Source organism: Calonectris borealis, chromosome W (genome assembly GCF_964195595.1).
Source record: "Calonectris borealis chromosome W, bCalBor7.hap1.2, whole genome shotgun sequence".
Classification (NCBI taxonomy): domain Eukaryota; kingdom Metazoa; phylum Chordata; class Aves; order Procellariiformes; family Procellariidae; genus Calonectris; species Calonectris borealis.
The window spans coordinates 56,348,574-56,375,832 of NC_134351.1; the positions used below are offsets into that span (position 1 = coordinate 56,348,574).

General features: G+C 45.0%; 1 protein-coding gene across 1 annotated transcript in view; it reads right to left on the reverse strand.

Annotated features, from left to right (window-relative positions):
- LOC142074783 (UV excision repair protein RAD23 homolog B-like) overlaps positions 1-27,259 on the reverse strand; it is a 122,838-nt gene that overhangs the window by 76,578 nt on the left and 19,001 nt on the right. The window contains exons 2-3 of the mRNA XM_075135657.1: positions 15,255-15,336; positions 13,559-13,638 (exon numbers count right to left, since the gene is read on the reverse strand). Of these exons, the coding sequence (XP_074991758.1) occupies positions 13,559-13,638; positions 15,255-15,336 (162 nt within the window). The remainder of the gene's footprint in view (positions 1-13,558; positions 13,639-15,254; positions 15,337-27,259) is intronic.

Genomic DNA, 27,259 nt, shown 5'->3' on the forward strand with positions numbered 1-27,259 from the left:
TGGAAGGCAGGTACTGCTTGACCAACCTGATCTCCTATGACCAGGTGACCCGCCTCGTGGATGAGGGAAAGGCTGTGGATGGGGTCTACCTGGACTTCAGTAAAGCCTTTGACACTGTCTCCCACGGCATTCTCCCAGAGAAGCTGGCGGCTCACGGCTTAGACAGGTACACTCTTCGCTGGGTAAGAAACTGGCTGGACGGCCGAGCCCAGAGAGTTGTGGTGAATGGAGTTAAATCCAGTTGGCGGCCGGTCATGAGCGGTGTTCCCCAGGGCTCCGTTTTGGGGCCGGTCTTGTTCAATATCTTTATCAACGATCTGGATGAGGGGATTGAGTGCTCCCTCAGTAAGTTTGCAGATGACACCAAGTTGGGCGGGAGTGTTGATCTGCTCGAGGGTAGGAAGGCTCTGCAGAGGGACCTGGACAGGCTGGATCGATGGGCTGAGGCCAACTGTATGAGGTTCAACAAGGCCAAGTGCCGGGTCCTGCACTTGGGTCACAACAACCCCATGCAATGCTACAGGCTTGGGGAAGAGTGGCTGGAAAGCTGCCCAGAGGAAAAGGACCTGGGGGTGCTGGTTGACAGCCGGCTGAACATGAGCCGGCAGTGTGCCCAGGTGGCCAAGAAGGCCAACGGCATCCTGGCCTGTATCAGAAATAATGTGGCCAGCAGGACTAGGGAGGTGATCGTGCCCCTGTACTCGGCACTGGTGAGGCCGCACCTGGAATACTGTGTTCAGTTCTGGGCCCCTCACGACAAGAAGGACATTGAGGTGCTGGAGCATGTCCAGAGAAGGGCAACGAAGCTGGTGAAGGGCCTGGAGCACAAGTCTGATGAGGAGCGGCTGAGGGAACTGGGGTTGTTTAGCCTGGAGAAGAGGAGGCTGAGGGGAGACCTCATCGCGCTCTACAACTACCTGAAAGGAGGTTGTAGCGAGGTGGTTGTTGGTCTCTTCTCCCAAGTAACTAGCGATAGGACGAGAGGAAATGGCCTCAAGTTGCGCCAAGGGAGGTTTAGATTGGACATTAGGAAAAATTTCTTTACTGAAAGAGTGGTCAGGCCTTGGAACAGGCTGCCCAGGGAAGTGATTGAGTCACCAACCCTGGAAGTATTTAAGAGACATGTAGATGAGGCGCTTAGAGACATGGTTTAGTGGGCATGGTGGTGTTGGGTTGACGGTTGGACTCGATGATCTTAGAGGTCTTTTCCAACCTTAATGATTCTATGATTCATACCAGATATGTTAGAGCTCCAATACGAACTGGAGTCCAAGTCACCAAAGTGGTATGCCACAACTGATATCACTAACGCATGTTTCTCCATCCCTTTGGCAGCAGAGTGCAGGCCACAGTTTGCTTTCACATGGAGCGGTGTCCAGTGCACCTGGGGTGAAAGCACAGTCCTACCATTTGCCATGGATTGATACAGACTGCACTGGAACAGGGTGCAGCCCCTGAACACCTGTAATATATTGATGACATCATCATGTGGGGCAACACAGCAGAGTAAGTGTTTGAGAAAGGGAAAAGAATAATCCAGTTTCTTCTGAAAGCTGGTTTTGCCATAAAAAGAAGCATGGTCAAAGGACCTGCACAGGAGATCCAGGTTTTAGGAATAAAACGGCAAGATGGGCGTCATCATATCCCAATGGATGTGATCAATAAAATAACAGCTATGTCTCCACCAACTAACAAAAAAGGAACACAAGCTTTCCTAGGCGTTGTGGGTTTTTGGAGAATGCATATTCCAGGTTAAAGTCTGATCGTAAGCCCTCTCTATTGAGTGACCCGGAAGAAGAACAGTTTCGAATGGGGCCCCGAGCAGCAACAAGCCTTTGAACAAATTAACCAGAAGATAGTTCGTGCTGTAGCCCTTCAGCCAGGCCAGACAGGACAAGATGCAAGAAACATGCTTTATACTGCAGCCAGGGACCATGGCCCTACCTGGAGCCTCTGGCAGAAAGCACCTGGAGAGACTTGAGGTCAACCTCTAGGGTTTTGGAGCTGGGGATATAGAGGATCCGAGGCCTACTACACCCCGACTGAAAGAGATACTAGCAGCACATGAGGGGGTTTGACCTGCTTCAGAAGTAGTTGGTACTGAAGCACAGCTCTTCTTGGCACCTCGATTGCTTGTGCTGGGCTGGATGTTCAAAGGGAAGGTCCCCTTTACGTATTGGGCAACTGATCCTACATGGAGTAAGTGGGTTGCACTGGTCATGCAATGGGCTCAAATCAGAAACCCCGACCGCCCAGGAATCCTGGAAGGGATCATGGACTGGCCAGAAGGACAAAACTTGGGAGTGTCGCCAGAGGAGGTGACTCGTGCTGAAGAGGCTCCACTGTATAATAAATTACCAGAAAATGAGAAGCAATATGCCCTGTTTATAGATGGATACTGTCATATTGTGGGAAAACATCGGAGGTGGAAAGCTGCTGTGTGGAGTCCTACATGACAAGTCACAGGAACTGTTGAAGGAAAAGGTGAATCGAGCCAGTTTGCAGAAGTGAAAGCCATCTAGCTGGCCCTAGAGACTGCAAAATGAGAAAAATGGCCAGTACTCTATCAATGTACTGACTCATTCTCGTGGTTTAACCCGGCAGGCAGCTAAACACCACACAGCCGCGCGCTCACTCCCCCGCCACCAGTGGGATGGGGGAGAGGATCGGAAAAAAGGTGAAAATCGTGGGTTGACATAAAGACAATTTAATAGGACAGAAAAGGAAGGGAAAATAATAATAATGATAAAAGAATATACAAAACAAGTGCTGCACAATGCAATTGCTCACCACCCGCTGACCGATGCCCAGCCAGTTCCCAAGCAGCGGCCGCACCCCCCCGGCTAACTCCCCCGAGTTTTTTGTTCATGTCCTGGTTTCGGCTGGGATAGAGTTAAATTTCTTCCTAGTGCTGTGTTTTGGATTTAGTATGAGAAGAATGTTGATAACACACTGATGTTTTCAGTTGTTGCTGAGTACCCTGCTAGTCAAGGACATTCAGCTTCCATGCTCTGGAAAAGGCTGGGAGGGAGCATAGCCGGGACAGCTGGCCCAGCTGGCCAACGGGGTATTCCATAGCATGTGATGTCATGCTCAGTATATGAATGGTAGGCGTGTTCCAGGAAGTAGCGATCGCTACTTGGTTATCGGTCAGCAGGCAGTGAGCAATTGCATTGTGCATCACTCACTTCGTATATTCTATTATTATTATTGTTATTGTTATTATTATTTCTTTTTCTGTTCTATTAAACTGTCTTTATCTCAATCCACGAATTTTACTTTTTTTTCCTCCCGATTCTCCCCCCCATCCCACTGTGGGGTGGGGAGTGAGCGAGCGGCTGTGGTGTTTAGCTGTCTTGCCAGGTTAAATCACAACAGTTCAGCAGACGTCATATGGAATGGAATATCCCTTTGGCCACTTTGGGTCAGCTGTCCTGGTTGTGACCCCTCCCAGCTTCTTGTGCACCTCCAGACTCCTCACTGGCAGGGCAGTATGAGAAGCTGAAAAGTCCTTGACTTAGTGTAAGCACTGCTCAGCAACAACTAAAACATCAGTGTGTTATCAACATTATTCTCATCCTAAATCCAAAACACAGCACTATACCAGCTACTAGGAAGAAAATTAACTCTATCCCAGCCGAAACCAGGACACTCATGGATGGTGGCAAATGCCCTGTGGGGGTGGCTACAGCAATGGAAGCAGAACAACTGGCAGCACAGAGGTAAACCCATCTGGTCTGCTGAATTTTGGCAAAATATTGCTGCCCGAGTAGAGAACCTGGTTGTAAAAGTATGTCACGTAGATGCTCACAGACCCAAGAGTCATGTCATTGAAGAACATCGAAACAACGAGCAGGTAGACCAGGCTGCTAGAATTGAAGTGGCTCAGGTGGATCCGGACTGGGAACGTAAGGGTCAGCTATTCATAGCTCAATGGGCCCATGACACATCAGGACATCTAGGAAGGGATGCAACATACAAATGGGCTCGTGATTCAGAGGTGGACTTGACCATTGACACCATTGCACAGGTTACCCATGAATGCGAAACATGAGCCATAATCAAACAAGCCAAGCAGCTAAAGCCTCTCTGGTATAGAGGACGATGGTTGAAATATCAATATGGGGAAGCCTGGCAGATTGATTATATCCCACTGCCACGAACATGCCAAGGCAAGCGCCACATGCTTACCATGGTGGAAGTGACTACCGGATGGTTGGAAACATACCCTGTGACCCATGCCACTGCCCAAAACACCATCCTGGCCCTTGAAAAGCAAGTCTTATGGCGACATGGCACCCCAGAAAGAATTGAGTCAGACAACGGGACTCATTTCCAAAACAACCTCATAGACACCTGGGCCAAGGAACATGGCATTGATTGGGTCTATCACATCCCCTATCACGCACCAGCCTCCAGAAAAATTGAATGATACAATGGACTGCTAAAGACTACACTGAGAGCAATGGGTGCTGGGACATTCAAGCACTGGGATACAAATTTAGCAGAAGCCACTTGGCTAGTTAACACTAGAGGATCTTCCAATCAACCTAGCCCTGCCCAATCGAAACCCCTACGTACTGTGGAAGGAGATAAGGTCCCCATAGTACACATAAGGAACTGTCTGGGAAAGACAGTCTGGGTTACTCCTTCCTCGGGAAAAGGCAAACCCATTCATGGGATTGCTTTTGCTCAAGGACCTGGGTGTACTCGGTGGGCAATGCAGAAGAATGGGGAAGTCCCATGTGTATCTGAAGGAGATTTAATCTTGGGTGAAAATAACCCATGATTTGAGTTTTTGATGACATTGCTGTATGATGCTGTATTTCACCACTGCTGTGGCTGCCATATGTCAAAGGTATTATAGCGGGAGTCACCCGAACCAATGAAGAATGAATCTCGTGAGGAACCGGGCAAGTGCAGTGGTGACGCAACCTGAGCTGACTTCAGTGTGCAACAAACCAACACACCACACCACACCACACCACACCACACCACCTCTCCTGTCCTGAGTGACCACCATAACAGATGGAGCCCAAAGTCATGGATAAATGAACTCAATGGACATTTTATGGGCATTTAATGGACATTTTACAGGGGTGGCCCTAGACTAAGGGAATAATATCTGTGCATATATCAAAGGAGGGGAAGGGAGGTGGTGGTTAATGATGGATTGGATATTGTGGGACCTGAGCATGAAGTAAATGGTATGGAACAAGGAGTGGAGATTGTACTGGTTGTGGCTGGGATAGAGTTAATTTTCTTCATAGTAGCTTGTATGGTACTATGTTTTGGATTTGTGCTGAAAACAGTGTTGATAATTGTCCTGGTTTTGGTTGGGATAGGGTTAAATTTCTTCCTAGTGCTGTGTTTTGGATTTAGTATGAGGAGAATGTTGATAACACACTGATGTTTTCAGTTGTTGCTAAGTGCCCTCCTAGTCCAAGGACAGCTCCCGTGCCTACTGACTGAGCTAGGTACACAAGATGGGAGGGAACATAATCAGGACAGCCAGCCCAGCTGGCTAATGGGGTATTCCATACCATGTGACGTCATGCTCAGTATATGAAGGGTAGGCGTGATCCAGGAAGTGCCGATCGCTACTTGGTTATCGGTCAGCGCGGGTGGTGAGCAATTGCATTGTGCATCACTAATTTTGTATATTCTATCATTATCATTATTATTTTCCCTTTTTTTTTCCCTGTTCTATTAAACTGTCTTTATCTCAACCCATGAGTTTTTCTCACTCTTACCCTTCCGATTCTCTCCCCGTCCCACTGGGGGTGGGGGGAGTGAGTGAGCGGCTGCGTGGTATTTGGCTGCCTGCCAGGTTAAACCACGACAGTCCTTTTTGGCGCCCAACGTGGGGCTCGAAGGGTTGAGATAACGACACATCTGACCCGAACGGGTTAAAACAAATTTGTTATAAGCATTCATTATATCAGTTTAGTACTCAATGTTCACAATGTTGATTTATTTGCTCTCAGAGTTTTTGGATCTGTTCTTGCAGTTTTGGTATGTAGCACCTTACTGGCTGTCTATACTGCTGATTAATAGTTTGTATGTGGGGTTGGTCATCTCTGGGAAATGGATTAAGGTCATTGCTTTGCTATACTGTGTGACCTGGCTTTATGTTATGATAAAATTATTGGTCACGAGCCTGTATTCAGCACTGCCATCATTTCTGTTCTTTGGGAGCTATCTTTTGGAAACTATTAATAATTACACTTCTTACGTCTTCAGCTCAGAGGATGAATTTAGGGGGGAGACAGGATGGGACACTTTCTCCCACTTGTTCACCTTCCCCTCCATATCTTCAGAAACTCCTTTTTCTTCTATCCTCTTCATGAAGACGTCCACAATATTCCCTGAGAATTTTGAATATCCTTGGGATGTTCAAACAAGCATGTTCATATTGCTATGTCTCCTGAATGTGGTTCAGGCCTTGTTTAGAGTTAAACAACTATTCAGGAATACTGTCCAGAGATCAACCCCAGCAACAGATACAGTGACTACTCCAACCCCCACGACAGGCACTGTAGCTACTTCAACCCGCACGACAACCACCGTGGCTACTTCAACCCCCACAACAACCACTATGGGTACTCAGACCCCGGCAACAGTCACTACAGTTACTCCAACCCCCGCGACAGGCACTGCAGCTACCCAAACCCTCGCGACGGGTAGTACAGCTGAACCAGAGGACCAACCGTCGCTGGTATCCGTCGCCCCTGTACAGAAGAAGAAATCTTTGAAGCGGAAGTCAGGTCGTGTAGAAAAGGATGATGGAAAAGCAGGGCCATCACGAGGAGGGGAGGAGGAAGAGGAAGAACTCATAAACGAGACGGAAACCACCCGATCCTTATCCCTGAATGAGTTGCGAGATATGCGGAAAGATTTCAGCCGTCGTCCAGGCGAGCATATTGTTACCTGGCTGCTCCGATGCTGGGATAATGGGGCCAGTAGCCTGGAATTAGAGGGGAAGGAAGCCAAACAGCTGGGATCCCTTGCTAGGGAAGCGGGTATTGACAAAGCAATCGGAAAAGGGGCACAGGCCCTCAGCCTCTGGAGGCGACTGCTGTCAGGCGTAAAGGAAAGGTATCCCTTCAAGGAAGATGTTATATATCGCCTAGGCAAATGGACCACTATGGAGAGAGGTATCCAGTACCTGAGAGAACTAGGCGTGCTGGAGGTGGTTTATAGTGACCTGGACGACGCCCGAACACCCAAAGATCCAGATGACGTCCAGTGCACCCGACCCATGTGGCGGAAGTTGGTATGGAGCGCACCAGCATCGTATGCCAGTTCGTTGGCAGTACTGTGCTGGAAAGAGGAAGAAGCACCAACGGTGGATGAGGTGGTTAGCAGACTTCGGGATTTTGAAGAAACTATCTCCTCCTCCCTTGCCTCGGCTGTGGAGAAACTGTCCCGGGAGGTCCAGCAACTCAAAGAGGATATGTCCTATTCTCCACCTGCAAGGACCAGTATCTCAGCCATTAGGAGTCAGCGTTTTTCTCCTCAAGAGAGAGGATATAGAAGGTACACACCACGGGGCACCCTGTGGTTTTACCTGCGTGACCACGGAGAGGACATGAGGCAGTGGGATGGAAAACCTACCTTCATCCTAGAGGCACGTGTACGTGAGTTGCAAGGAAAAACAATCACACAAGGGGGTTCTCCCAGGAAAAATGCTGCTCCAGTTGTCAGGAAAAACCTGTCTCACGACGGTCCAGTTTCCAGTGAACAGTTCCCCAGACAGAGTAGAAGGGCTGATCTTACTTTGGATTGTAATTGCAATGAAGAAATTCTTGACTCACGTTTGCAAGAAGTGAGAGATGGATACTATGACCAGAACTAGAGCGGCCCTGCCTCCAGCCAGGTGGAGGAAAGGGACAACCGGGTTTACTGGACTGTGTGAATTCGATGGCCTGGCACATCAGACCCACAGGAGTATAAGGCTCTAGTAGACACCGGTGCACAGTGTACCCTGATGCCATCAAACTATAAAGGGGCAGAACCCATTTGTATTTCTGGAGTGACAGGGGGATCCCAAGAGTTAACTGTATTGGAGGCCGAAGTGAGCCTGACCGGGAATGAGTGGCAGAAGCACCCCATTGTGACTGGCCCAGAGGCTCCGTGCATCCTTGGCATAGACTACCTCAGGAGAGGGTATTTTAAGGACCCAAAAGGGTACCGGTGGGCTTTTGGTATAGCTGCCCTGGAGACGGAGGAAATTAAACAGCTGTCCACCTTGGCCGGTCTCTCAGAGGACCCTTCTGTTGTGGGGTTGCTGAGGGTTGAAGAACAACAAGTACCAGTCGCTACCACAACAGTGCACCGGCGGCAATACCGCACCAACCGAGACTCTCTGATCCCCATCCATGAGCTGATTCGCTGACTGGAGAGCCAAGGAGTGATCAGCAAGACTCGCTCACCCTTTAACAGTCCCGTATGGCCAGTGCGAAAGTCTAATGGAGAGTGGAGACTAACAGCAGCTATAAATAATTCACCTTTATGTTCCCAGTCCAGATCTACCTGAGCTACTTCGATCTTGGCAGCCTGATCCACCTGCTGGTTGTTTTGGTGCTCTTCACTGGCCCGACTCTTGGGTACGTGAGCATCTACGTGACGTACTTTTACAGTCAGGTTCTCTACCCGGGCAGCAATATCTTGCCACAATGCGGCAGCCCAGATGGGTTTACCTCTGCGCTGCCAGTTGTTCTGCTTCCACTGCTGCAACCACCCCCACAGGGCATTGGCCACCATCCATGAGTCAGTATAGAGATAAAGTACTGGCCATTTTTCTCATTCAGCAATGTCCAAGGCCAGCTGGATGGCTTTTACCTCTGCAAACTGACTCGATTCACCTTCTCCTTCAGCAGTTTCTGCAACTTGGCGTATAGGACTCCATACCACAGCCTTCCATCTCCGATGTTTTCCCACAAGGCGACAGGACCCATCAGTGAACAGGGCATATTGCTTCTCGTTTTCTGGTAGGTTGTTATATGGTGGGGCCTCTTCAGCACGCGTCACCTCCTCCTCTGGGGATATTCCAAAATCTTTGCCTTCTGGCCAGTCCGTGATCACCTCCAAGATTCCTGGGCGACTGGGGTTTCCTATTCGGGCCCGTTGTGTGATCAGTGCGACCCACTTACTCCACGTAGCATCGGTTGCATGATGTGTAGAGGGGACCCTCCCTTTGAACATCCAGCCCAGCACCGGCAGTCGGGGTGCCAGAAGGAGCTGTGCTTCAGTACCAACCACTTCCGAAGCAGCTCGAATCCCTTCATATGCTGCCAATATCTCCTTCTCAGTTGGTGTGTAGCGGGCCTCGGATCCTCTGTATCCCCGACTCCAGAACCCTAAGGGTCGACCTCGAGTCTCCCCTGGTGCTTTCTGCCAGAGGCTCCAGGTAGGGTCATTCTCCCTGGCTGCGGTGTAGAGCACATTCTTCACGTCTTGTCCTGCCCGGACTGGCCCAAGGGCTACTGCCTGAACTATCTCCTGTTTAATTTGTTCAAAGGCTTGTCGTTGCTCAGGGCCCCATCTGAAGTCATTCTTCTTCCTGGTCACATGATAGAGAGGGCTTACAATCTGACTGTAATTTGGAATATGCATTCTCCAAAAGCCCACAACGCCTAAGAAAGCTTGTGTTTCCTTTTTGCTAGTTGGTGGAGACATGGCTGTTATTTTGTTGATCACATCCGTTGGGATCTGACGACATCCATCTTGCCATTTTATTCCTAAAAACTGGATCTCCTGTGCAGGTCCCTTGATCTTACTTCGTTTTATTGCAAAGCCGGCCTTCAGAAGGATTTGGACTATTCTCTCCCCTTTCTCGAAAACTTCCTCTGCTGTGTTGCCCCACACGATGATGTCATCAATGTATTGCAGGTGTTCTGGAGCCTCACCCTGTTCCAGTGCGGTGTGGATCAGTCCATGGCAAATGGTAGGGCTGTGTTTCCACCCCTGGGGCAGTCGGTTCCAGGTGTACTGGACACCCCTCCAAGTGAAAGCAAACTGTGGCCTGCACTCTGCCGCCAAAGGGATGGAAAAGAATGCATTAGCGATATCAATGGTGGCGTACCACTTGGCTGCCTTTGACTCCAGTTCGTATTGAAGTTCCAGCATGTCCGGCACGGCAGCACTCAGTGGCGGCGTGACTTCGTTCAGGCCACGGTAGTCTACTGTTAGCCTCCACTCTCCATTGGACTTTCGCACTGGCCATATGGGACTGTTGAAGGGTGAGCGAGTCTTACTGATCACTCCTTGGCTCTCCAGTCGACGAATCAGCTCATGGATGGGGATCAGGGAGTCTCGGTTGGTGCGGTATTGTCGCCGGTGCACTGTTGTGGTAGCAATTGGTACTTGTTGTTCTTGGACCTTCAACAACCCCACAACAGAAGGATCCTCCGAGAGACCGGGCAAGGTGGACAGCTGTTTAATTTCCTCCGTCTCCAGGGCAGCTATACCAAAAGCCCACCGATACCCTTTTGGGTCCTTAAAATACCCTCTCCTGAGGTAGTCTATGCCAAGGATGCACGGAGCCTCTGGGCCAGTCACAATGGGGTGCTTCTGCCACTCATTCCCGGTTAGGCTCACATCGGACTCCAATACAGTTAACTCTTGGGATCCCCCTGTCACTCCAGAAATACAAATGGGTTCTGCCCCTTTATAGCCTGATGGCATCAGGGTACACTGCGCACCGGTGTCTACGAGAGCCTTATATTCTTGTGGCTCTGATGTGCCAGGCCATCGAATCCACACAGTCCAGTAAACCCGGTTGTCCCTTTCCTCCACCTGGCTGGAGGCAGGGCCCCTCTAGTCCTGGTCATCATATTCGCTATCCACTTCTTGTAAGTATGAGTCAGAAGTCCCTTTGTTAAGGTCGGAAGTGGAATCAGCCCTTCTACTCTGTCTGGGCAACTCACTGGAGACTGGAGCAGCAGTTTTCCTGGAAGAACCCCCTTTTGTGATTGTTTTCCCTTGCAACTCATGTACCCGTGCCTGTAGGACTGAGGTAGGTTTTCCATCCCACTTCCTCATGTCCTCTCCGTGGTCACGCAGGTAAAACCACAGGGTGCCCCGGGGTGTGTACCCACGATGTCTCCTCTCTTGAGCAGAGGGACGCTTGCTCCTAATGGCTGAGACACTGGCCCGTGCAGGGGGGGAGCAGGACATATCCTCTTTGAGTTGCTGGACCTTCTGAGACAGTTTCTCCACAGCAGAGACACAGGCCCATAGGGAGGAAGAGAGACTTTCTTCATATTGCCGGAGTTGGCCAGCCAGTTCATCCACTGTTTGTTCCTCCCCATCTCTCCAGGTCATTATTGCCAATGAGTTTGCATGTGATGCTGGTGCGCTCCGTACAAACTTCCGCCACATGGGTCGGGTGCATTTGACTTCATCTGGGTCTTTGGATAACTGCTCGTTGTTCAGGTCATCATAAATCACTTCCAGCACAGCTAATTCTCTCAGGTACTGGATACCTCTCTCCATGGTGGTCCACTTGCCTGGGTCACTAGCTCAGTCAGTAAGCATGGGAGCTGTCCTTGGACTAGGAGGGCACTTAGCAACAACTGAAAACATCAGTGTGTTATCAACATTCTCCTCATACTAAATCCAAAACACAGCACTAGGAAGAAATTTAACCCTATCCCAGCCGAAACCAGGACAGCTAGGTACACAAGATGGGAGGGAACATAACCAGGACAGCCAGCCCAGCTGGCCAATGGGGTATTCCATACCATGTGACATCATGCTCAGTATATGAATGGTAGGCATGTTCCAGGAAGTACCGATCGCTACTTGGTTATCGGTCAGCGCGGGTGGTGAGCAATTGCATTGTGCATCACTCATTTTGTATATTTTATCATTAGCATTATTATTTTCCCTTTTTCTGTTCTATTAAACTGTCTTTATCTCAACCCACGAGTTTTTCTCACTCTTACCCTTCCGATTCTCTCCCCGTCCTGCTGGGGGGGGGCGGGGAGTGAGTGAGCGGCTGCGTGGTATTTGGCTGCCTGCCAGGTTAAACCGCGACAACCTGTTAGAGCAGGTCCAGAGGAGGGCCACTAAAATGATCAGAGGGCTGGAGCACTTCTCCTATTAAGAAAGGCTGAGAGAGTTGGGGTTGTTCAGCCTGGAGAAGAGAAGGCTCCAGGGAGACCTTATTGCGGCCTTTCAATACTTAAAGGGGGCTTATAAGAAAGATGGGGACAAACTTTTTACCAAGGCCTGTAGTGACAGGACAAGGGGCAAGGGTTTTAAACTGAAAGAGGGTAGATGTAGATTGAACATAAGGAAGAAATTCTTTACAATGAGGGTGGTGAGACACTGGAACAGGTTGCCCAGAGAAGTTGTGGATGCCCCATCATTGGAAGTGTTCAAGGTCAGGTTGGATGGGGCTTTGAGCAAACAGATCTAGTGAAAGATGTCCCTGCCCATGGCAGGGGGGTCGGACTAGATGGTCTTCAAAGGTCCCTTCCAACCCAAAACATTCTATGATTCTATGATTCTAACTTGCACAGCAAGATGTGTGCTGTAGAGGGCCTGACCTTAACACAAGGAGTGCCCCAGTTTCTCCATTTCACACACAGGACCATGACACAGAAAAACTGCCTTCTAAACACAGGTCTTCTATAAGATAAGAAGGTAGTGTGTTTAGCAAGTTATCAAGCAGTCCGTATTTCTTATGCTATAAGAAAAAAAAAAGTGCTCTGAAGTCCAATCTATATGTTTGCTTCCACTGGGGGGGCAAACCATAGACCAGAACACCAATTTCTTCAGTAAGAGTTTGATAATGGGTGTATGTAAAATGAGTGTGGAGAATCTAATGAGCCAATATTGAACTGAACTGAGGGGCAGTTGAACTACAGGTTCCCTTTGTTAAGAAATTTTACAGTTATAGGGCTTGTAAATCTACGGCCCCATGGCCTCAAGATGAAGACAAAGCCAGAATTTTATTCAGATCCCATGGTCAGTCACCAGATTATTGGCAGTATGTCCCCTCTGGCAGTGTCACAGTCGCTTTGTAATTTGCCAAAGCTGTCATTCAAAACTCATAGGTCTGTTGCTTAGCACACATTTCTTTCCTCTTTTGGTTTAGGCTGTTGAGGTTAGCACAAGAAAGAGAGCCATGAGTATTGAAAAGCAAAAGTGGGAGACTATGGGAAGTTCTGTAGAGGACAATTTAGTAACAAACTATCTGTGTTCTCTTTTTCCTTTTAAGAAAAATCACAGAAAGAACATAACACAGAAGGACTGTAAGTCAAAGGAGGGAAAGACAATAAAATCAGTGTCATCTACTGTCCAACAAAAACTGATGTGGATATTTTCTCTACTAACATCCAGTGCAGAACAGCAGTGATCTACTTAAGGAGAACAAGATGGCTATGCAATATTTCAAATCAATTTCCACATGCATATTGTTAACCACAACTTTCAGATAATCAGTTTCCATTTGTTTTAAGGGTATATATTCATATACAACCATTCATCACAATGAAAAAAAATTATGAAATGAATGCAATTTCCTCTTCAAAAAAGAACTACTCACTTTTGTTACCATAACCACCACAAAGTTCTTCTCATCTATTTTATATTCTTTAAGAGGAGTATCATCATTAAGAATTTTACCTAGCAAATTAGAAAAATACAAGTCATTTGTCAAATCATTAGATGATCCTGGAATTCATTCATGCAAACAGTTCCAAAATAGCTAAGAACTGCATTTATGCAGACATGTATATTCATTAACTAAAGAAAAATGTTTTAGCTATTGAGCTCCGGCAGTAGAGTTCCAAATAACCTTCCTCCTGTAACTTTCCATGATACTAATTACTTGAAGCCAACTCTCTTTATTTCAGTAGAATACTTGACACCTTGCCAAGTGTTAAATAGGCTTCAGATTACTTAAAATACAATTGTCAATTCTAAGGAAAAGATTTGCTGGACCTTTAACATAGAGGCTCAAGTAATGTAGAGGGGGAAAAAAATTCAGAACAGAGTAGGGTACCTTGAATAATTTAAGTCTGTTTAAACACTTAAGACAGAGGAAAAAAATCAGTATCTTGCCTGTTTCATATCGCTTCTGACTTATTCTCTTCTGTTAGCTTTTCAAATCCAGGAAATGATCAGAGTTCCTTGTATCAGCATGAATTCAACTACTTGAGACAAGCTTGTGACTCTGCAGTTTTGTCAGTTTAGTTAACAGAAGGCTAAAACATTAGCTGAATGTGTAATAAGCCATTTACCTATAACTAGTAGAACACATCTTTGTCCTACTGATTGCAAGGAGGTGAAGCAATATAGGGGACTTTTACATTCCTGTTCTTGATGTGCGTTCCCTTCACTCCAAAATAAGGGAGACAAAAATGATTAAGAATCCTAGTTTTGAGGAACCCATTAAAAAAAAAGGACTGACTTCCAACTTGTTATGATAAAGTCTATTTATCTTACTAAAAACTGGAAAAGGAACAGTGTTTACAGAGGAGCTAAGAGATAACCACAACTTCTTTCAAGTATGACTTGAGAGAAAAAAAGCAATAGGGGTACTGTGGGTCTTCTGAGTTCAGCAATTAAGCGAGAAGAAAAAAAAACTGTATCTGTATGCTAATGCCAGAATGGACTGATCACATCGAAAATTATCATAAATACTCTCTAAGATTTCACCAAAGTGCTTCAGCACAAATAAAATAATGTTAAGTCTATGTTTTGTTTGAGATAGCCTGCATTTCACTAGTACATGATACATTTCTAGCAGATTGTTAATGACGGCTTAGAAATATTACAAGTCCTTCTGTCTAGCAGCATTCCCCCCATCAGCTGACCGAATAGAGCAAGTCCAAAAGAAATCAGCTGATTTTTAATTCTGAGGTAAGTAGAAGTTTTGTTCGATTTCTCTTGTATATGTCCAAAAGATAAAAGTTTACCAAAAACATGAAATTCAATCTGATTAAGTCTTAGCTTCCTGTAATGATGGCTATTCCCACTTCACATAGCATATGCTGCACAGAAAGAGCTGATGAAAGATCATGTAGAAATCAGAGATAACAAAGAAAACACATTCATTGGAGCTTGAAAAAAAGTCTGATGCACTATTTAGAGCGTCCCTTGTCAAGAGGTTTTTTTTGTTTGTTTGCATTTTAGTACTTAAAACTCAGAGTAATACTGATCTTAAGAGGTCAATGGGAAAGAAAACAGAGAAAAATATATGGTAGATTCAGTTACGGTATCTTTAGATGATTCATTACCTGCATAAATTAGTTTTTGGCCAGCTACTGGAAAAGCATCTCTCCCCTTTTCTGATTCAATCTTCTCTTTCAATGCCTTCACCTAAAGCATAGAAGTGGTCTTAATAAAAATAGCTTCACAATTCAAACCTAAGCAAAGATTTGTTTTAATTAAGTAGCAACTATAAATCGTAGTCACTTATAAGATATAAGAACATAAAAGAATTAAGAATACTGCTTATAAGAATAAGCAGTATTTCAGGCACACATCTGAATTACATCAAGTAAACCAGACTGCCAAAGTTCTTTCCAACTTATTCCCAGAGCAATATTTTTTCTCCCCAAATAGTTTCTTTTCTGCCTAATCAAATTACTGCTACAGTACTTCACATTGCAACTACTCCATGACAAACATTAAGTACAGGTTTATGATTCAGTGAGTAGAGAGGCAGAAAAATGCTTCTACCTACTGATCCATTACCCTAATGTTGTTCTGAATACAATACAAAGGGTACACATGCAATATATAGCTGACAGCTTTCTTCTTCACAATGCTTATCCATAGAATGTCTGTGTTTTCTGTAAGGTCACCACTAAAATTTCACTTCACTCACTGGAGTCACTAGAAGCCTTGATGTGCTGACAAAAGGTAAATTATTCAGTTCATTTTAGATTGGTGGTTTTCAACTCTTCCTCCTCCCTAATTTGTGGAGCCTTGCATAGGAAGTTTAAGCCTACACATGGGAACATTTTGCTTTACTTAACTGCCTATCACAGACAATTTAGTAGCCCATGCTTCCAGAGGTCCGTCAACAATAGTTCAAATGTCACTGTGTTAGTTGCCATGAATCTATATTCTCAAGTAACACTGCATAACAATATTCTGAGCAAAGGATATCACTGTAGAAGTGTTTTTATACTGATGTATTTGAAATCACATTTTAAGAAAAAATGTGACAAAAACTGTGACAAAACATTTCATATATATTCTTCTTACTCCTTGACAATTCACAGACACTCCCAATATATTTGAAATATGGGCAACCAACCCAGAAGTCACTCGTGCATCCAAACTAACTCCATCTTCTAGAGATTTTTTTCAGACAAGGCTTGAAAATTCATGAGCTTACTTTGTGAAACCTACCTATTTTGTTTGAAAAGCACATACCTAGCACATACCTATTAAACCAGCTAAGCATATAAAAATATTTTTATCTTGACAGCCTAATTGGACTAACAACTACTTATGTCACATGCAGCCATAGTAATGTCATTTTAGTTAATTTTAAAAGCAGCAGCTCACTATTAGGGCTGCTCAAATAGTAAGCGTACTGCAATAATATTTCCAGATACTAAATGGTAAATATTCACTGCATACTATAAAGTCCAGCATTTCAACCCAAGTAAAAGCTGCCATCCATTTGCAAAATAAGTCATGTTTCCTGATTTCACTTCATTCTTCAGCTGACCTCTTTTACCTCGGTTTTCAGTGTCTTTGCTCTTTCTCTCCAATTTAGTCTACTGCCCTCTCTTCCTCCCCCATCCCTCTCAAGTTTTAAATGAAATACTTTTAAGTTACTTCATCAGTCTCTCCCAGGCTAACCCTTTGCACAGAATTTCGAAGTTTTAACAAAAGTAGATCTGTGACATTCATGAAAGAACAGCAAAGTGTTACATTTTTACAACAATGACATGAAATGGAGTGTTTGTTGCACCAGGTTGCCACTACCTAGCAAAGGAAGGCCTAGAGAATCAAGCCTCCTCTGTAAGCTTACATTGGGTTTAGGTGATTAAACTACTAGCCACACATGGATACAGAATACTGAGCTTTAGCGCCTATGATAAAACATTCAAACCAGGAGCCAATCCTTCTTTCTTAGAAGCTGGAGAAAGGGAGAATGAGAGAGCAGCTGGGTGGGAACCTGGCGGCCAGCCAAGGTCAACTCACCACAAAGAACAGAATAGACTAGACTAGACTATTTCAGTTGGAAGGGACCTACAACGATCATCTAGTCCAACTGCCTGACCAATTCAGGGCTGACCAAAAGTTAAAGCATGTTGTTAAGGGCATTGTCCAAATGCCTTTTAAAAACTGACAGGCATGGGGCATCGACCACCTCTCTAGGAAGCCTGTTCCAGTGTCTGACCACCCTCTCGGTAAAGAAATGCTTCCGAATGTCAAGTCTGAACCTCCCCTGGTGCAGCTTTGAACCATTCCCACGTGTCCTATCGCTGGATATCAGGGAGAAGAGATCAGCACCTCCCCCTCCACTTCCCCTCCTCAGGAAGCTGTAGAGAGCAATGAGGTCACCCCTCAGCCTCCTTTTCTCCAAACTAGACAAACCCAGAGTCCTCAGCCGTTCCTCATAGGACGTTCCTTCCAGCCCTTTCACCAGCTCTGTTGCCCTCCTCTGGACGCATTCAAGGACCTTAACATCCTTCTTAAATTGTGGGGCCCAGAACTGCACACAGTACTCAAGGTGAGGCCGTACCAATGCTGAATACAGCGGGATCATCACCTCTTTTGACCGGCTGGTTATGCTGTGTTTGATGCACCCCAGGATGCGGTTTGCCCTCTTGGCTGCCAGGGCACACTGCTGACTCCTACTGAGCCTGCTGTCGACCAGCACCCCCAGATCCCTTTCTGCAGGGCTGCTCTCCAGCCACTCCTCTCCCAGTCTATACTTGTGCCCGGCATTACTCCATCCTAGGTGCAGAATCCGGCATTTGGACTTGTTAAATCTCATCCCATTAATCATTGCCCAATGCTCCAATCTATCTAGATCCCTCTGCAAGGCCTCTTGTCCCTCAAGAGAGTCAACAGCACCTCCCCGTTTGGTATCATCGGCAAACTTGCTAATGGTGCATTCAACTCCTGCATCCAGATCGTTGATAAATATATTGAACAGAACTGGCCCTAGAACTGAGCCCTGAGGAGCACCCCTGGTGACCGGTCGCCAGCCAGATGTAGCCCCATTCACTACAACCCTTTGAGCTCTGCCCTTCAGCCAGTTCTTCACCCATCCCACAGTTGGACAACTTGTCCAGAAGGATGCTGTGAGGGACAGTATCAAAAGCCTTACTAAAATCCAGAAAAACTACATCCACCGCCTTCCCTTCATCCACTAGGTGGGTGACCTTATCATAGAAGGTGTCACGAATGGGTGGTTTTAAGGCCGTGTAAAGAATCACTGGCAAGGTATTGGCAAAGGGTGATTTTAATAGAAATTTATAGAAACGTGACTTAACAGAATTTGATGGCAAGGTTCACTCTATTACTTATTACATGGATTAAGTTACACAGGGGAAAATCGTATTAGAATTGTGTTGGGATGATTTGTACAGAGATTAAGAGTAAAAAGGGTTAAAAGATAAAAGGATAAAAAGGTAAAAGGTAAAAGGGAGACCCTCCCGTTGAGTCACGAGGTTCAGCAGCGATCCAACTGGACCCAATCTTAATCTCAGACTTCGACAACGGTTTATGTCTAATACAGAAAGGGATAGGAAGGACCTCCCGTTGGGCCACGAGGTTCAGCTGTGGAGGAACAATTAAAAGTTGCTAGAAGTCATATGAATGACGGAAAAGGAAAAGAAATTATTTGTAAAATGTTAGGCACCTGTTTAGATGCTGCTTATCAGTATAGAAAGAGTAACAATAGAAGAGAACAAGACCTGAAAGAAGAAATAGAAGGCAGAAAAGCAGCTGAATTAATACTATCCTCGAAAATTGAGCAGCTGCAAAAACAGTTACAGGAAGAAAAGGAGAAAACACAAAAGTTGGAAAAAAAGTTGAGATGATGCTTATGCGGGCTTCCAATCCCCCTAACATTGTTCAGATTAGAAAATTAATTGTATCCCCTGAGGAATGGGATGGTGATATTTGGGGTGGTCCTAATGACTATGATGAGGGAAATGGTAACACCTTGTTCCCCTCAGATTCCTCTGAATATGACGCTACACCCATCATTAAAGCTGGATATATTTTAATTCCAATTAACGCTCAACAACAATTAGTAAAATTTCTAATAGATATGGGAGCACAAATTTCAATACTAACACAACAAGATACCAAGAAGCTGGGTGTGCGACCCGGACGGCAAAAAGTTAAAGTTACCGGAGTGAACGGAGCAAGTGTTATGTGCCAAACTTCAAAAATTAATTTATGGCTCCCGGGCGAGAAACACATATCGTCTACTTGCTTTGCAGTTAAAGATCACAATGAAAATATTTTAGGTTTCGATGTTTTGAATGACCAAACCTGGCATCTGCCGGATAACAGCGTATGGTCCTTTGGTTCAAATGTTGACCCTAATACGAGGCGGAAAGCTGTAGTGCATCTACTCCACGCAGCCCCTGCACTCCCTGACTCAAAAGTCACAAACGTCTCGCAGTATCCAATTTCTGCTGCGGCACGAGCTGGAATCTCTGAAGTCATAGCTGATTTGGAAAAACGAAAAATCATCTCCAGAACCCACTCCCCTTATAATTCACCAATTTGGCCAGTCCGAAAACCAGATGAGAGGTGGCAATTAACAATTAATTATCGCCACCTCAATGCTAACACAGCTCCGTTAACGGCTGCAGTACCCAATATTGCAGTTTTAACAGCTACACTGCAAGCAACTGCACACCCCTGGATGGCAACCCTAAATGTAAAAGACATTCTTTATGGTCCCCTTGCAAGAAAAAAATAAAGAAAAATTTGCTTTTACTTGGGAAGGTATACAATATACCTTTAACAAACTCCCACAAGGGTATAAACATTCACCTACCATTGCCCATGCTGCGCTTGCTGAACTTTTACAAACAGTCTCACTGCCCCAGAATGTGAAACTGTACCAATACATAGATGATATTCTAGTTGGAGGAGATTCCCCTGAAGAAGTAGGGAAAACAACAACAGTATGGCAGGCATTACAAAAAGCAGAAGTTGAAACTCCACCGGAGAAATGTCAGAGACCAAGTAAGGAAGTAAAATTTTTAAGCACTTGGTGGATTGCAGGTAGTACAACAGTTCCACCAGACACCCTAAGTAAATTAGAACAATTGCAGATACCCCAATCTAAGAAAGAATTAGAACAGCTTATAGGTACTTTAGGATACTGGAAAAAACATACCTAAATTTCCTATCATTGCTCGCCCAATATACTCACTTTTACGAAAGGGAAAACCGTGGAAATGAAATTCAGAACATGAAGAGGCAGTCAAAACTGTAGTACAGGAATTAAAGCCATGTCAGTCACTGGAACCAGTACACTCCCACGACCCTATTACAGCAGAATGGAGTTTTGCTGAACATGGTACTTACTGTAACCTGTTTCCAAACTAGCCCTGACGGACCGAAAAGACCTTTGATGTTCAGCTCGACTGCATTTAAAGAAACAGGGCAGAGATATTCCGAGTGGGAAAAGGGACTGTTATCTTTAGTCCGAGCAGTTAAACAAGTTAAATTACTAAGGGGTAACCCGTCTGGAACCCCCCCCCCCCCCGAGACTTGTATTGTTTTCTCTTTCCAGGAAAGATACCAGGAGTGATACCAACACACCTCCCTTGGAGATTGGGTTAACCATTGAAGGATTGCTTATCCTTCTCACAGGAGCAATCATTGCCAGCATAAACCAAATCTGGCTTATACACCAACAAACCCAACGCACGGGGTGGAGACCCTCACTTCCTTTGTTCATGCTAATCAATGTGGTAACTACAGCACATTCTGCACCATACACGTTTCTCAGTTGTGGGTGCAATCTACTGTAACAACAATTATAAGGGAAAGCAATGAAGGCACCTTGCCCACTGAAATTCAAAAGGCAATTTGAGATAATGTAACTAAATTTGAAAGGGAATTCCAATCCTGATGGCATTTAGTTAATTTCACTTATAACCCCACTGATAACAAAGTAACAGCTTTTGTCTTGACAATACGCAATGCTTCGGTATACACTATATACCCAATCATTGCACTAGAATTGAACCAACAGAACTGTACTCTATCCACTAGAACACAGAGTATGGGCCCAACAAAATAAAAACAAATGGCAAACTATTGATGTAGATGCATGTGTTGTACGAAAACAACAAGGATTCATTTGTGAAGGCAATACCCTAAAAGCTCAAGACATTTGTCTTGACACTGAACAAAGTATTTGTCATTTTGAAATACATACTGATGAAACCCCCGAAACTGTACTAATATATGTTGGAAACGGATGCATTTGTCTAAGAACTCTTTGTGATTCTATACTTACAGATAACACCACTGTAAAAACAAATAACCATTCAAATGTCTGTATTTGTAATTTCACCAAAATCATAGGATGTGACTTCAACTATTCAGCCCCTGTCACAACTCATCAGATGCTACAATCAAACTACACACCCTATCAAAATTTACTACCTACCCCTATTGGAATGAACCTCACATTGGTGAGAAAACTGTTGCAACACGACGACCTGAACCAAGTACTACAACGAATCCAAAATCATGGACAAAAGACTCTAATTACTGTCCATCACGATACAAAAGAAATACACCGTGTCTTAGAAAGAGTGAAGAAAGATGGAAAACATCATTGGTGGGACACTTTATTCGGATGGTTGCCGACTGCAACAGAGACTTTAAATCGAATTTTACACCCCATTGTAATTTTACTAATTTCTGTTATATTATGCTTGCTGTTAAACATTGTTCTGTATGTCAGAGTGTGGAAAATAGCTAGACAAGTAACACTGTTATCAAGACCTCCTTGCACATATAAGATTGCTCTATCACATTTAACAAAATCTTAATAATCAAACAAACCGACCAAAAATTTCCCTCAATTACAATTGGAATATGGCATTGATCTGTTTATAGGCACAGAGGCAAGAGGCGACCACACCGCCACTCTGTGAGGGACAGATGGATTGACTTTAGTCACAGGGTGGATTGTGGTGGTGCATTCCCCCCCCTTCTTTTCCTCTGGGCTACAATACGATCTCAGAACCTTCTGTTAAGCTTTAGCCATTGTGCATGAGTTGGGTGGTTAAGCGTCCCTTGGCCGTACCAAGCACTCTTGCATGGCTAAGGTGGGGAACAACACTGATCGTACCAGGGACACTAGCTACATGATCAAGGTAGGGAACAGAAACAAGGGATAATTCGTCATCTCTGACAGCCCTGAAGCTTTCCCTACCTGGATCATAGCTCAAGTGGAATGATACCATTGTTACCATGAAACAATACCATAATTACTATCCTGGACCACCTCGGATAGTAGCCAAAATGGAAATTTACTGATGACTAAAGCCAATCATCTTGCAAACCTATAAACAGCGGTACCAAGTGAGACCCTTTGAGCTCTCCTGGACCGCAGCGGGCTGCATCCAGAATCTCCCTCTGAGTGGGATGCCTCTCAGAGTCCGCAAACTCGAATTTGCGATACTCGGAGGATCCCCGAGATTCTGGGCTGAGACACTCCTCAGGGCTCAACTCTTTGCCCGTTGGGAAATGCCAAAGCATTTGATGTGAGTATTTCACGGGACTCGAGGAGAATTTTTAACAGGTATACCTTTAACTCTAGGCCTTTCATTTAGCTTTGGTACCATATTCATATGCATATATATATATATGTGTATTGATTGATCTAGATCTTTTGCGCGCTTACAGTTATCTGTAGTTACATATATGTGTATTGATTGATCTAGATCTTTTGCGCGCTTACAGTTATCTGTAGTTACATATATGTGTATTGATTGATCTAGATCTTTTGCGCGCTTACAGTTATCTGTAGTTATATATGTATTAATTGATCTAGATCTTTTTATATGTTTATATATATGGTTACTAACAAGTATAACCTGTAGTTAAGTTGTTTTAATCTTTGTAGTATCTTAACTAATTCTTTGTGTAAGCTGTCAAATTGATCAATGTTTAAGCATTGTAAGACTCTCAGTTGCTGCTAAAAACTCTTAACCCTTTAGTCATAAACCGTTGCCCAGGTCTGAGACTAAGGGTAGATCCAGCCAAAAGGGTCTACTCTGAACCTCGTGACCCAACGGGAGGTCCTTCCTATCCCTTTCTGTATTAGACATAAACCGTTGTCCAAGTCTGAGACTAAGATTGGGTCCAGTTGGATTGCTTCTGAACCTCGTGACTCAACGGGAGGCTCCCCCTTTTATCTTTTAACCCTTTTACTCTTAATTTCTGTACAAATCATTCCAACACAATTCTAATACGATTTTCCCCTGTGTAACTTAATCCATGTAATAAGTAATAGAGTGAACCTTGCCATCAAATTCTGTTAAGTCACGTTTCTATAAATTTCTATTAAAATTACCCTTTGCCAATACCTTGCCAGTGATTCTTTATGCAGCCTTAAAACCACCCATTCGTGACAGAAGGATATCAAATTAGTTAAGGAGGACTTTCCCTTTGTGAACCCATGTTGACTGTGCCTGATGATTGCATTGTTCTTCAAATGCCTTTTAATAGTACTCAGTATGATCTTCTCCATAATTTTTTCAGGTACTGAGGTTAGACTAACAGGTCTGTAGTTCCCTGGGTCTTCCCTCATGCCCTTTTTGTAGATTGGAATAACAGTGGCTAGCTTCCAGCAGGGACCTCCCCAGACTCCCAAGACCTTTGGTAGATGATCGAGAGGGGTCCTGCTGTAACATCCACTAGCTCCTTCAGTACTCTGGGATGAATCCCATCAGGCCCCATGGACTTGTGAACATTCAGCTGATACAGCTGGTCCCTTACAATTTCAGTGTCCACAAATGGAAAGTCACTGTTTCCACACTCGTAGTCCTCCGACTCAGGGGACCAGGCAGAACAAGGTCTATCAGTATTATTAAAGACTGAGGCAAAAAATGCATTGAATACCTCCGCTTTTTCTTCATCCCTGTTAGTCAGATGACCATCTTCAACAAGTATCGGTCCAATGTTTTCTTTAGACCTCCTCTTGCTATTAATGTACTTAAAAAAACCCTTCTTGTTATCTGAAACAACACTGGCCAGTTTCAACTCTAATTGAGCATTGGCCTTTCGTGTCTTCTCCCTGCATATACGAACCGCGGCTCTGTAATCTTCCTGTGAAGCCTGACCTCGCTTCCAGAGATCATACAATTTCTTTTTCCTCTTGAGCTCCACAAGAAGTTCCCTGTTCAGCCAAGCTGGTCTTCTGCCCTGCTTGCTTGACTTTTGACACAGTGGAATTGCCTGCTCCTGTGCTTCTAAAAGGTGGTTCTTAAAGACTGACCAGCACTCGTGGACTCCTAAGCCCTGAAAAGCAGATCCCCAGGGGACACTGCTAAATAGCTCCCTGAATAGCTTAAAGTCTGCTCTCCTGAAGTCCAGGGTAGCAACTCTGCCGTCCTTTTTTCTCATTACACTGAAAATCTTAAACTCAACCATTTTGTGATCACTGTGGCCAAGACAGCCACCTACCATCACATCCCCCATGAGTTCTTCTCTATTCACAAACAGCAAGTCTAGGAGGGCATCTTTCCTAGTTGGCTCACTGAGTACTTGTGACAAGAAGTTATCATCTTCCACAAACTTCAGGAATTTCCCAGACTTGCTTGTCACAGCAGTATGATATTCCCAGTTGATGTCTGGGAAGTTGAAATCTCCCATAAGGACAAGGGCTACCGATCCAGAGATTTCTCCTAATTGCCTATAGAATAACTCATCAGTGCTTACATCCTGGCTGGGTGATCAGTAGTAGACACCCACTACAACATCTGCTTTGTTTTCCATCCCCCTAATCCTCACCCAGAGGCTCTCAACCACATCATCACTAACTGTAAGGGCTGTACAATCAAACCTCTCCCTTACATACGCTGCGACACCTCCACCTCACCTGCCCCACCTATCCCTCCTGAACAGCCTGTAGTCTCCATCCCAGCACTCCAATTGTGGGACTCATTCCACCAAGTCTCACTAATACCAATGATATCGTAGCTCTGGGAGCTGACCAACACTTCCAGTTCATCCTGTTTGTTTCTCATACTGCATGCGTTGGTGTACAAGCATTTCAGATACGCTCCTGAGCCCTCCGTGCTCCCAGGAGCAGCGTAAATGTTCCCACTAGCATTGCCACCCTCAGGCGATGCCATGCCAACCCTTGGCTTACCTACTGCAATCCTGTTGGTATCCCCTTCCCCCATCTAAAGGATTAGATACATGAGGCAGACCCTAAAAATTTCCTACTTATATTATTAGAGACAAGAACAGTATAGTTTCTGATACTAGTCTTCTGCATTTTCAGAAATTATAATATACGTCAACCAGTTTAAGAACAGACTATACACTACGTTTAAACAAATTCAGTCCTCAAATTTGCACAACTGGCAATGGGGTTACACATTTCTAAATCAAACTTAAGTCTCTGGCACAAGACTGAGTCACCAAGCTTAAAATGGCTCAGCTAATTTACAGTAACTTGTTAACTGGCTATGTTAGCACCATCATATCCCTCTCTCAGCCTGTTTTGCCAGGCTAAGCTAGCCAGACCCCTTTACTTCACTTTTCAGCCTCTGTATCTTAATGGTCCTCTCTGTACCTGTTCCAGCGGAGAATCATTCATATCTTGAAGATGGGTAGTTAGCATGCATGCAGGACAGTAGCATCACTATTCTTTTGCCCCACTGGAAATCCCTGCTCTAGTACATCCCAAAATTGGCCAGCTACTGCACAGCTTCACATTTTGGTGAATGCAATTAACTAGTGCATCTATGTTTTTCACTTGACACTAGTTTCAACAGATGGCCTCACAATTAGACATGCAGGTGCAAAACTATACATTTTGTATTGTTTTATTTCATCACATATCTATTGCTTTAGTACTCAAAATCAAGTTCTTGCTGTAAGATATTCCAAAGCTCCATATTAACACTGACACAAAGTTGGGAAACATTTACATGGTATTTATTTCCATACAGAGAGTGTTCAAAATTAGCCCAGGACAGTGCAGTTAGCCGGCAATAAACCAGCCAGAATCATAGAATCATTAAGGTTGGAAAAGACCTCTAAGATCATCGAGTCCAACCATCAACTCAACACCACCATGCCCACTGTCCTGGTTTCGGCTGGGATAGGGTTAAATTTCTTCCTAGTGCTGTGTTTTGGATTTAGTATGAGAAGAATGTTGATAACACACTGATGTTTTCAGTTGTTGCTAAGTATCCTGCCAAGGACAGCTCTCATACCACCACGCAGAGGATGGGAGGGAGCATCATCGGGACAGCTAGCCCAGCTGGTCAACGAGGTATTCCATACCATGTGACGTCATACTCAGTATATGAATGGTAGGCGTGATCCAGGAAGTAGCGATCGCTACTTGGTTATCGGTCAGCGTGGGTGGTGAGCAATTGCATTGTGCATCACTCATTTTGTATATTCTATCATTATCATTATTATTTTCCCTTTTCTGTTCTATTAAACTGTCTTTACCTCAACCCACGAGTTTTCCTCACTCTTACCCTTCCGATTCTCTCCCCGTCCCACTGGGTGTGGGGGGGAGTGAGCAAGCAGCTGCGTGGTATTTGGCTACCTGCCAGGTTAAACCATGACACCCACTAAACCATGTCCCTAAGAGCCTCATCTACACATCTTTTAAATACCTCCAGGGATGGTGACTCAACCACTTCCCTGGGCAGCCTGTTCCAATGCTTGACCACTCTTTCAGTAAAGAAATTTTTCCTAATGTCCAATCTAAACCTCCCCTGGTGCGACTTGAGACCATTTCCTCTCGTCCTATCGCTAGTTACTTGGGAGAAGAGACCGACACCCACCTCACTACAACCTCCTTTCAGGTCGTTGTAGAGCGTGATGAGGTCTCCCCTCAGCCTCCTCTTCTCCAGGCTAAACAACCCCAGTTCCCTCAGCCGCTCCTCATAAGGCTTGTGCTCCAGGCCCTTCACCAGCTTTGTTGCCCTCCTCTGGACACGCTCCAGCACCTCCATGTCCTTCTTGTAGTGAGGGGCCCAGAACAGAACACAGTATTCCAGGTGCGGCCTCACCAGTGCCGAGTACAGGGGCA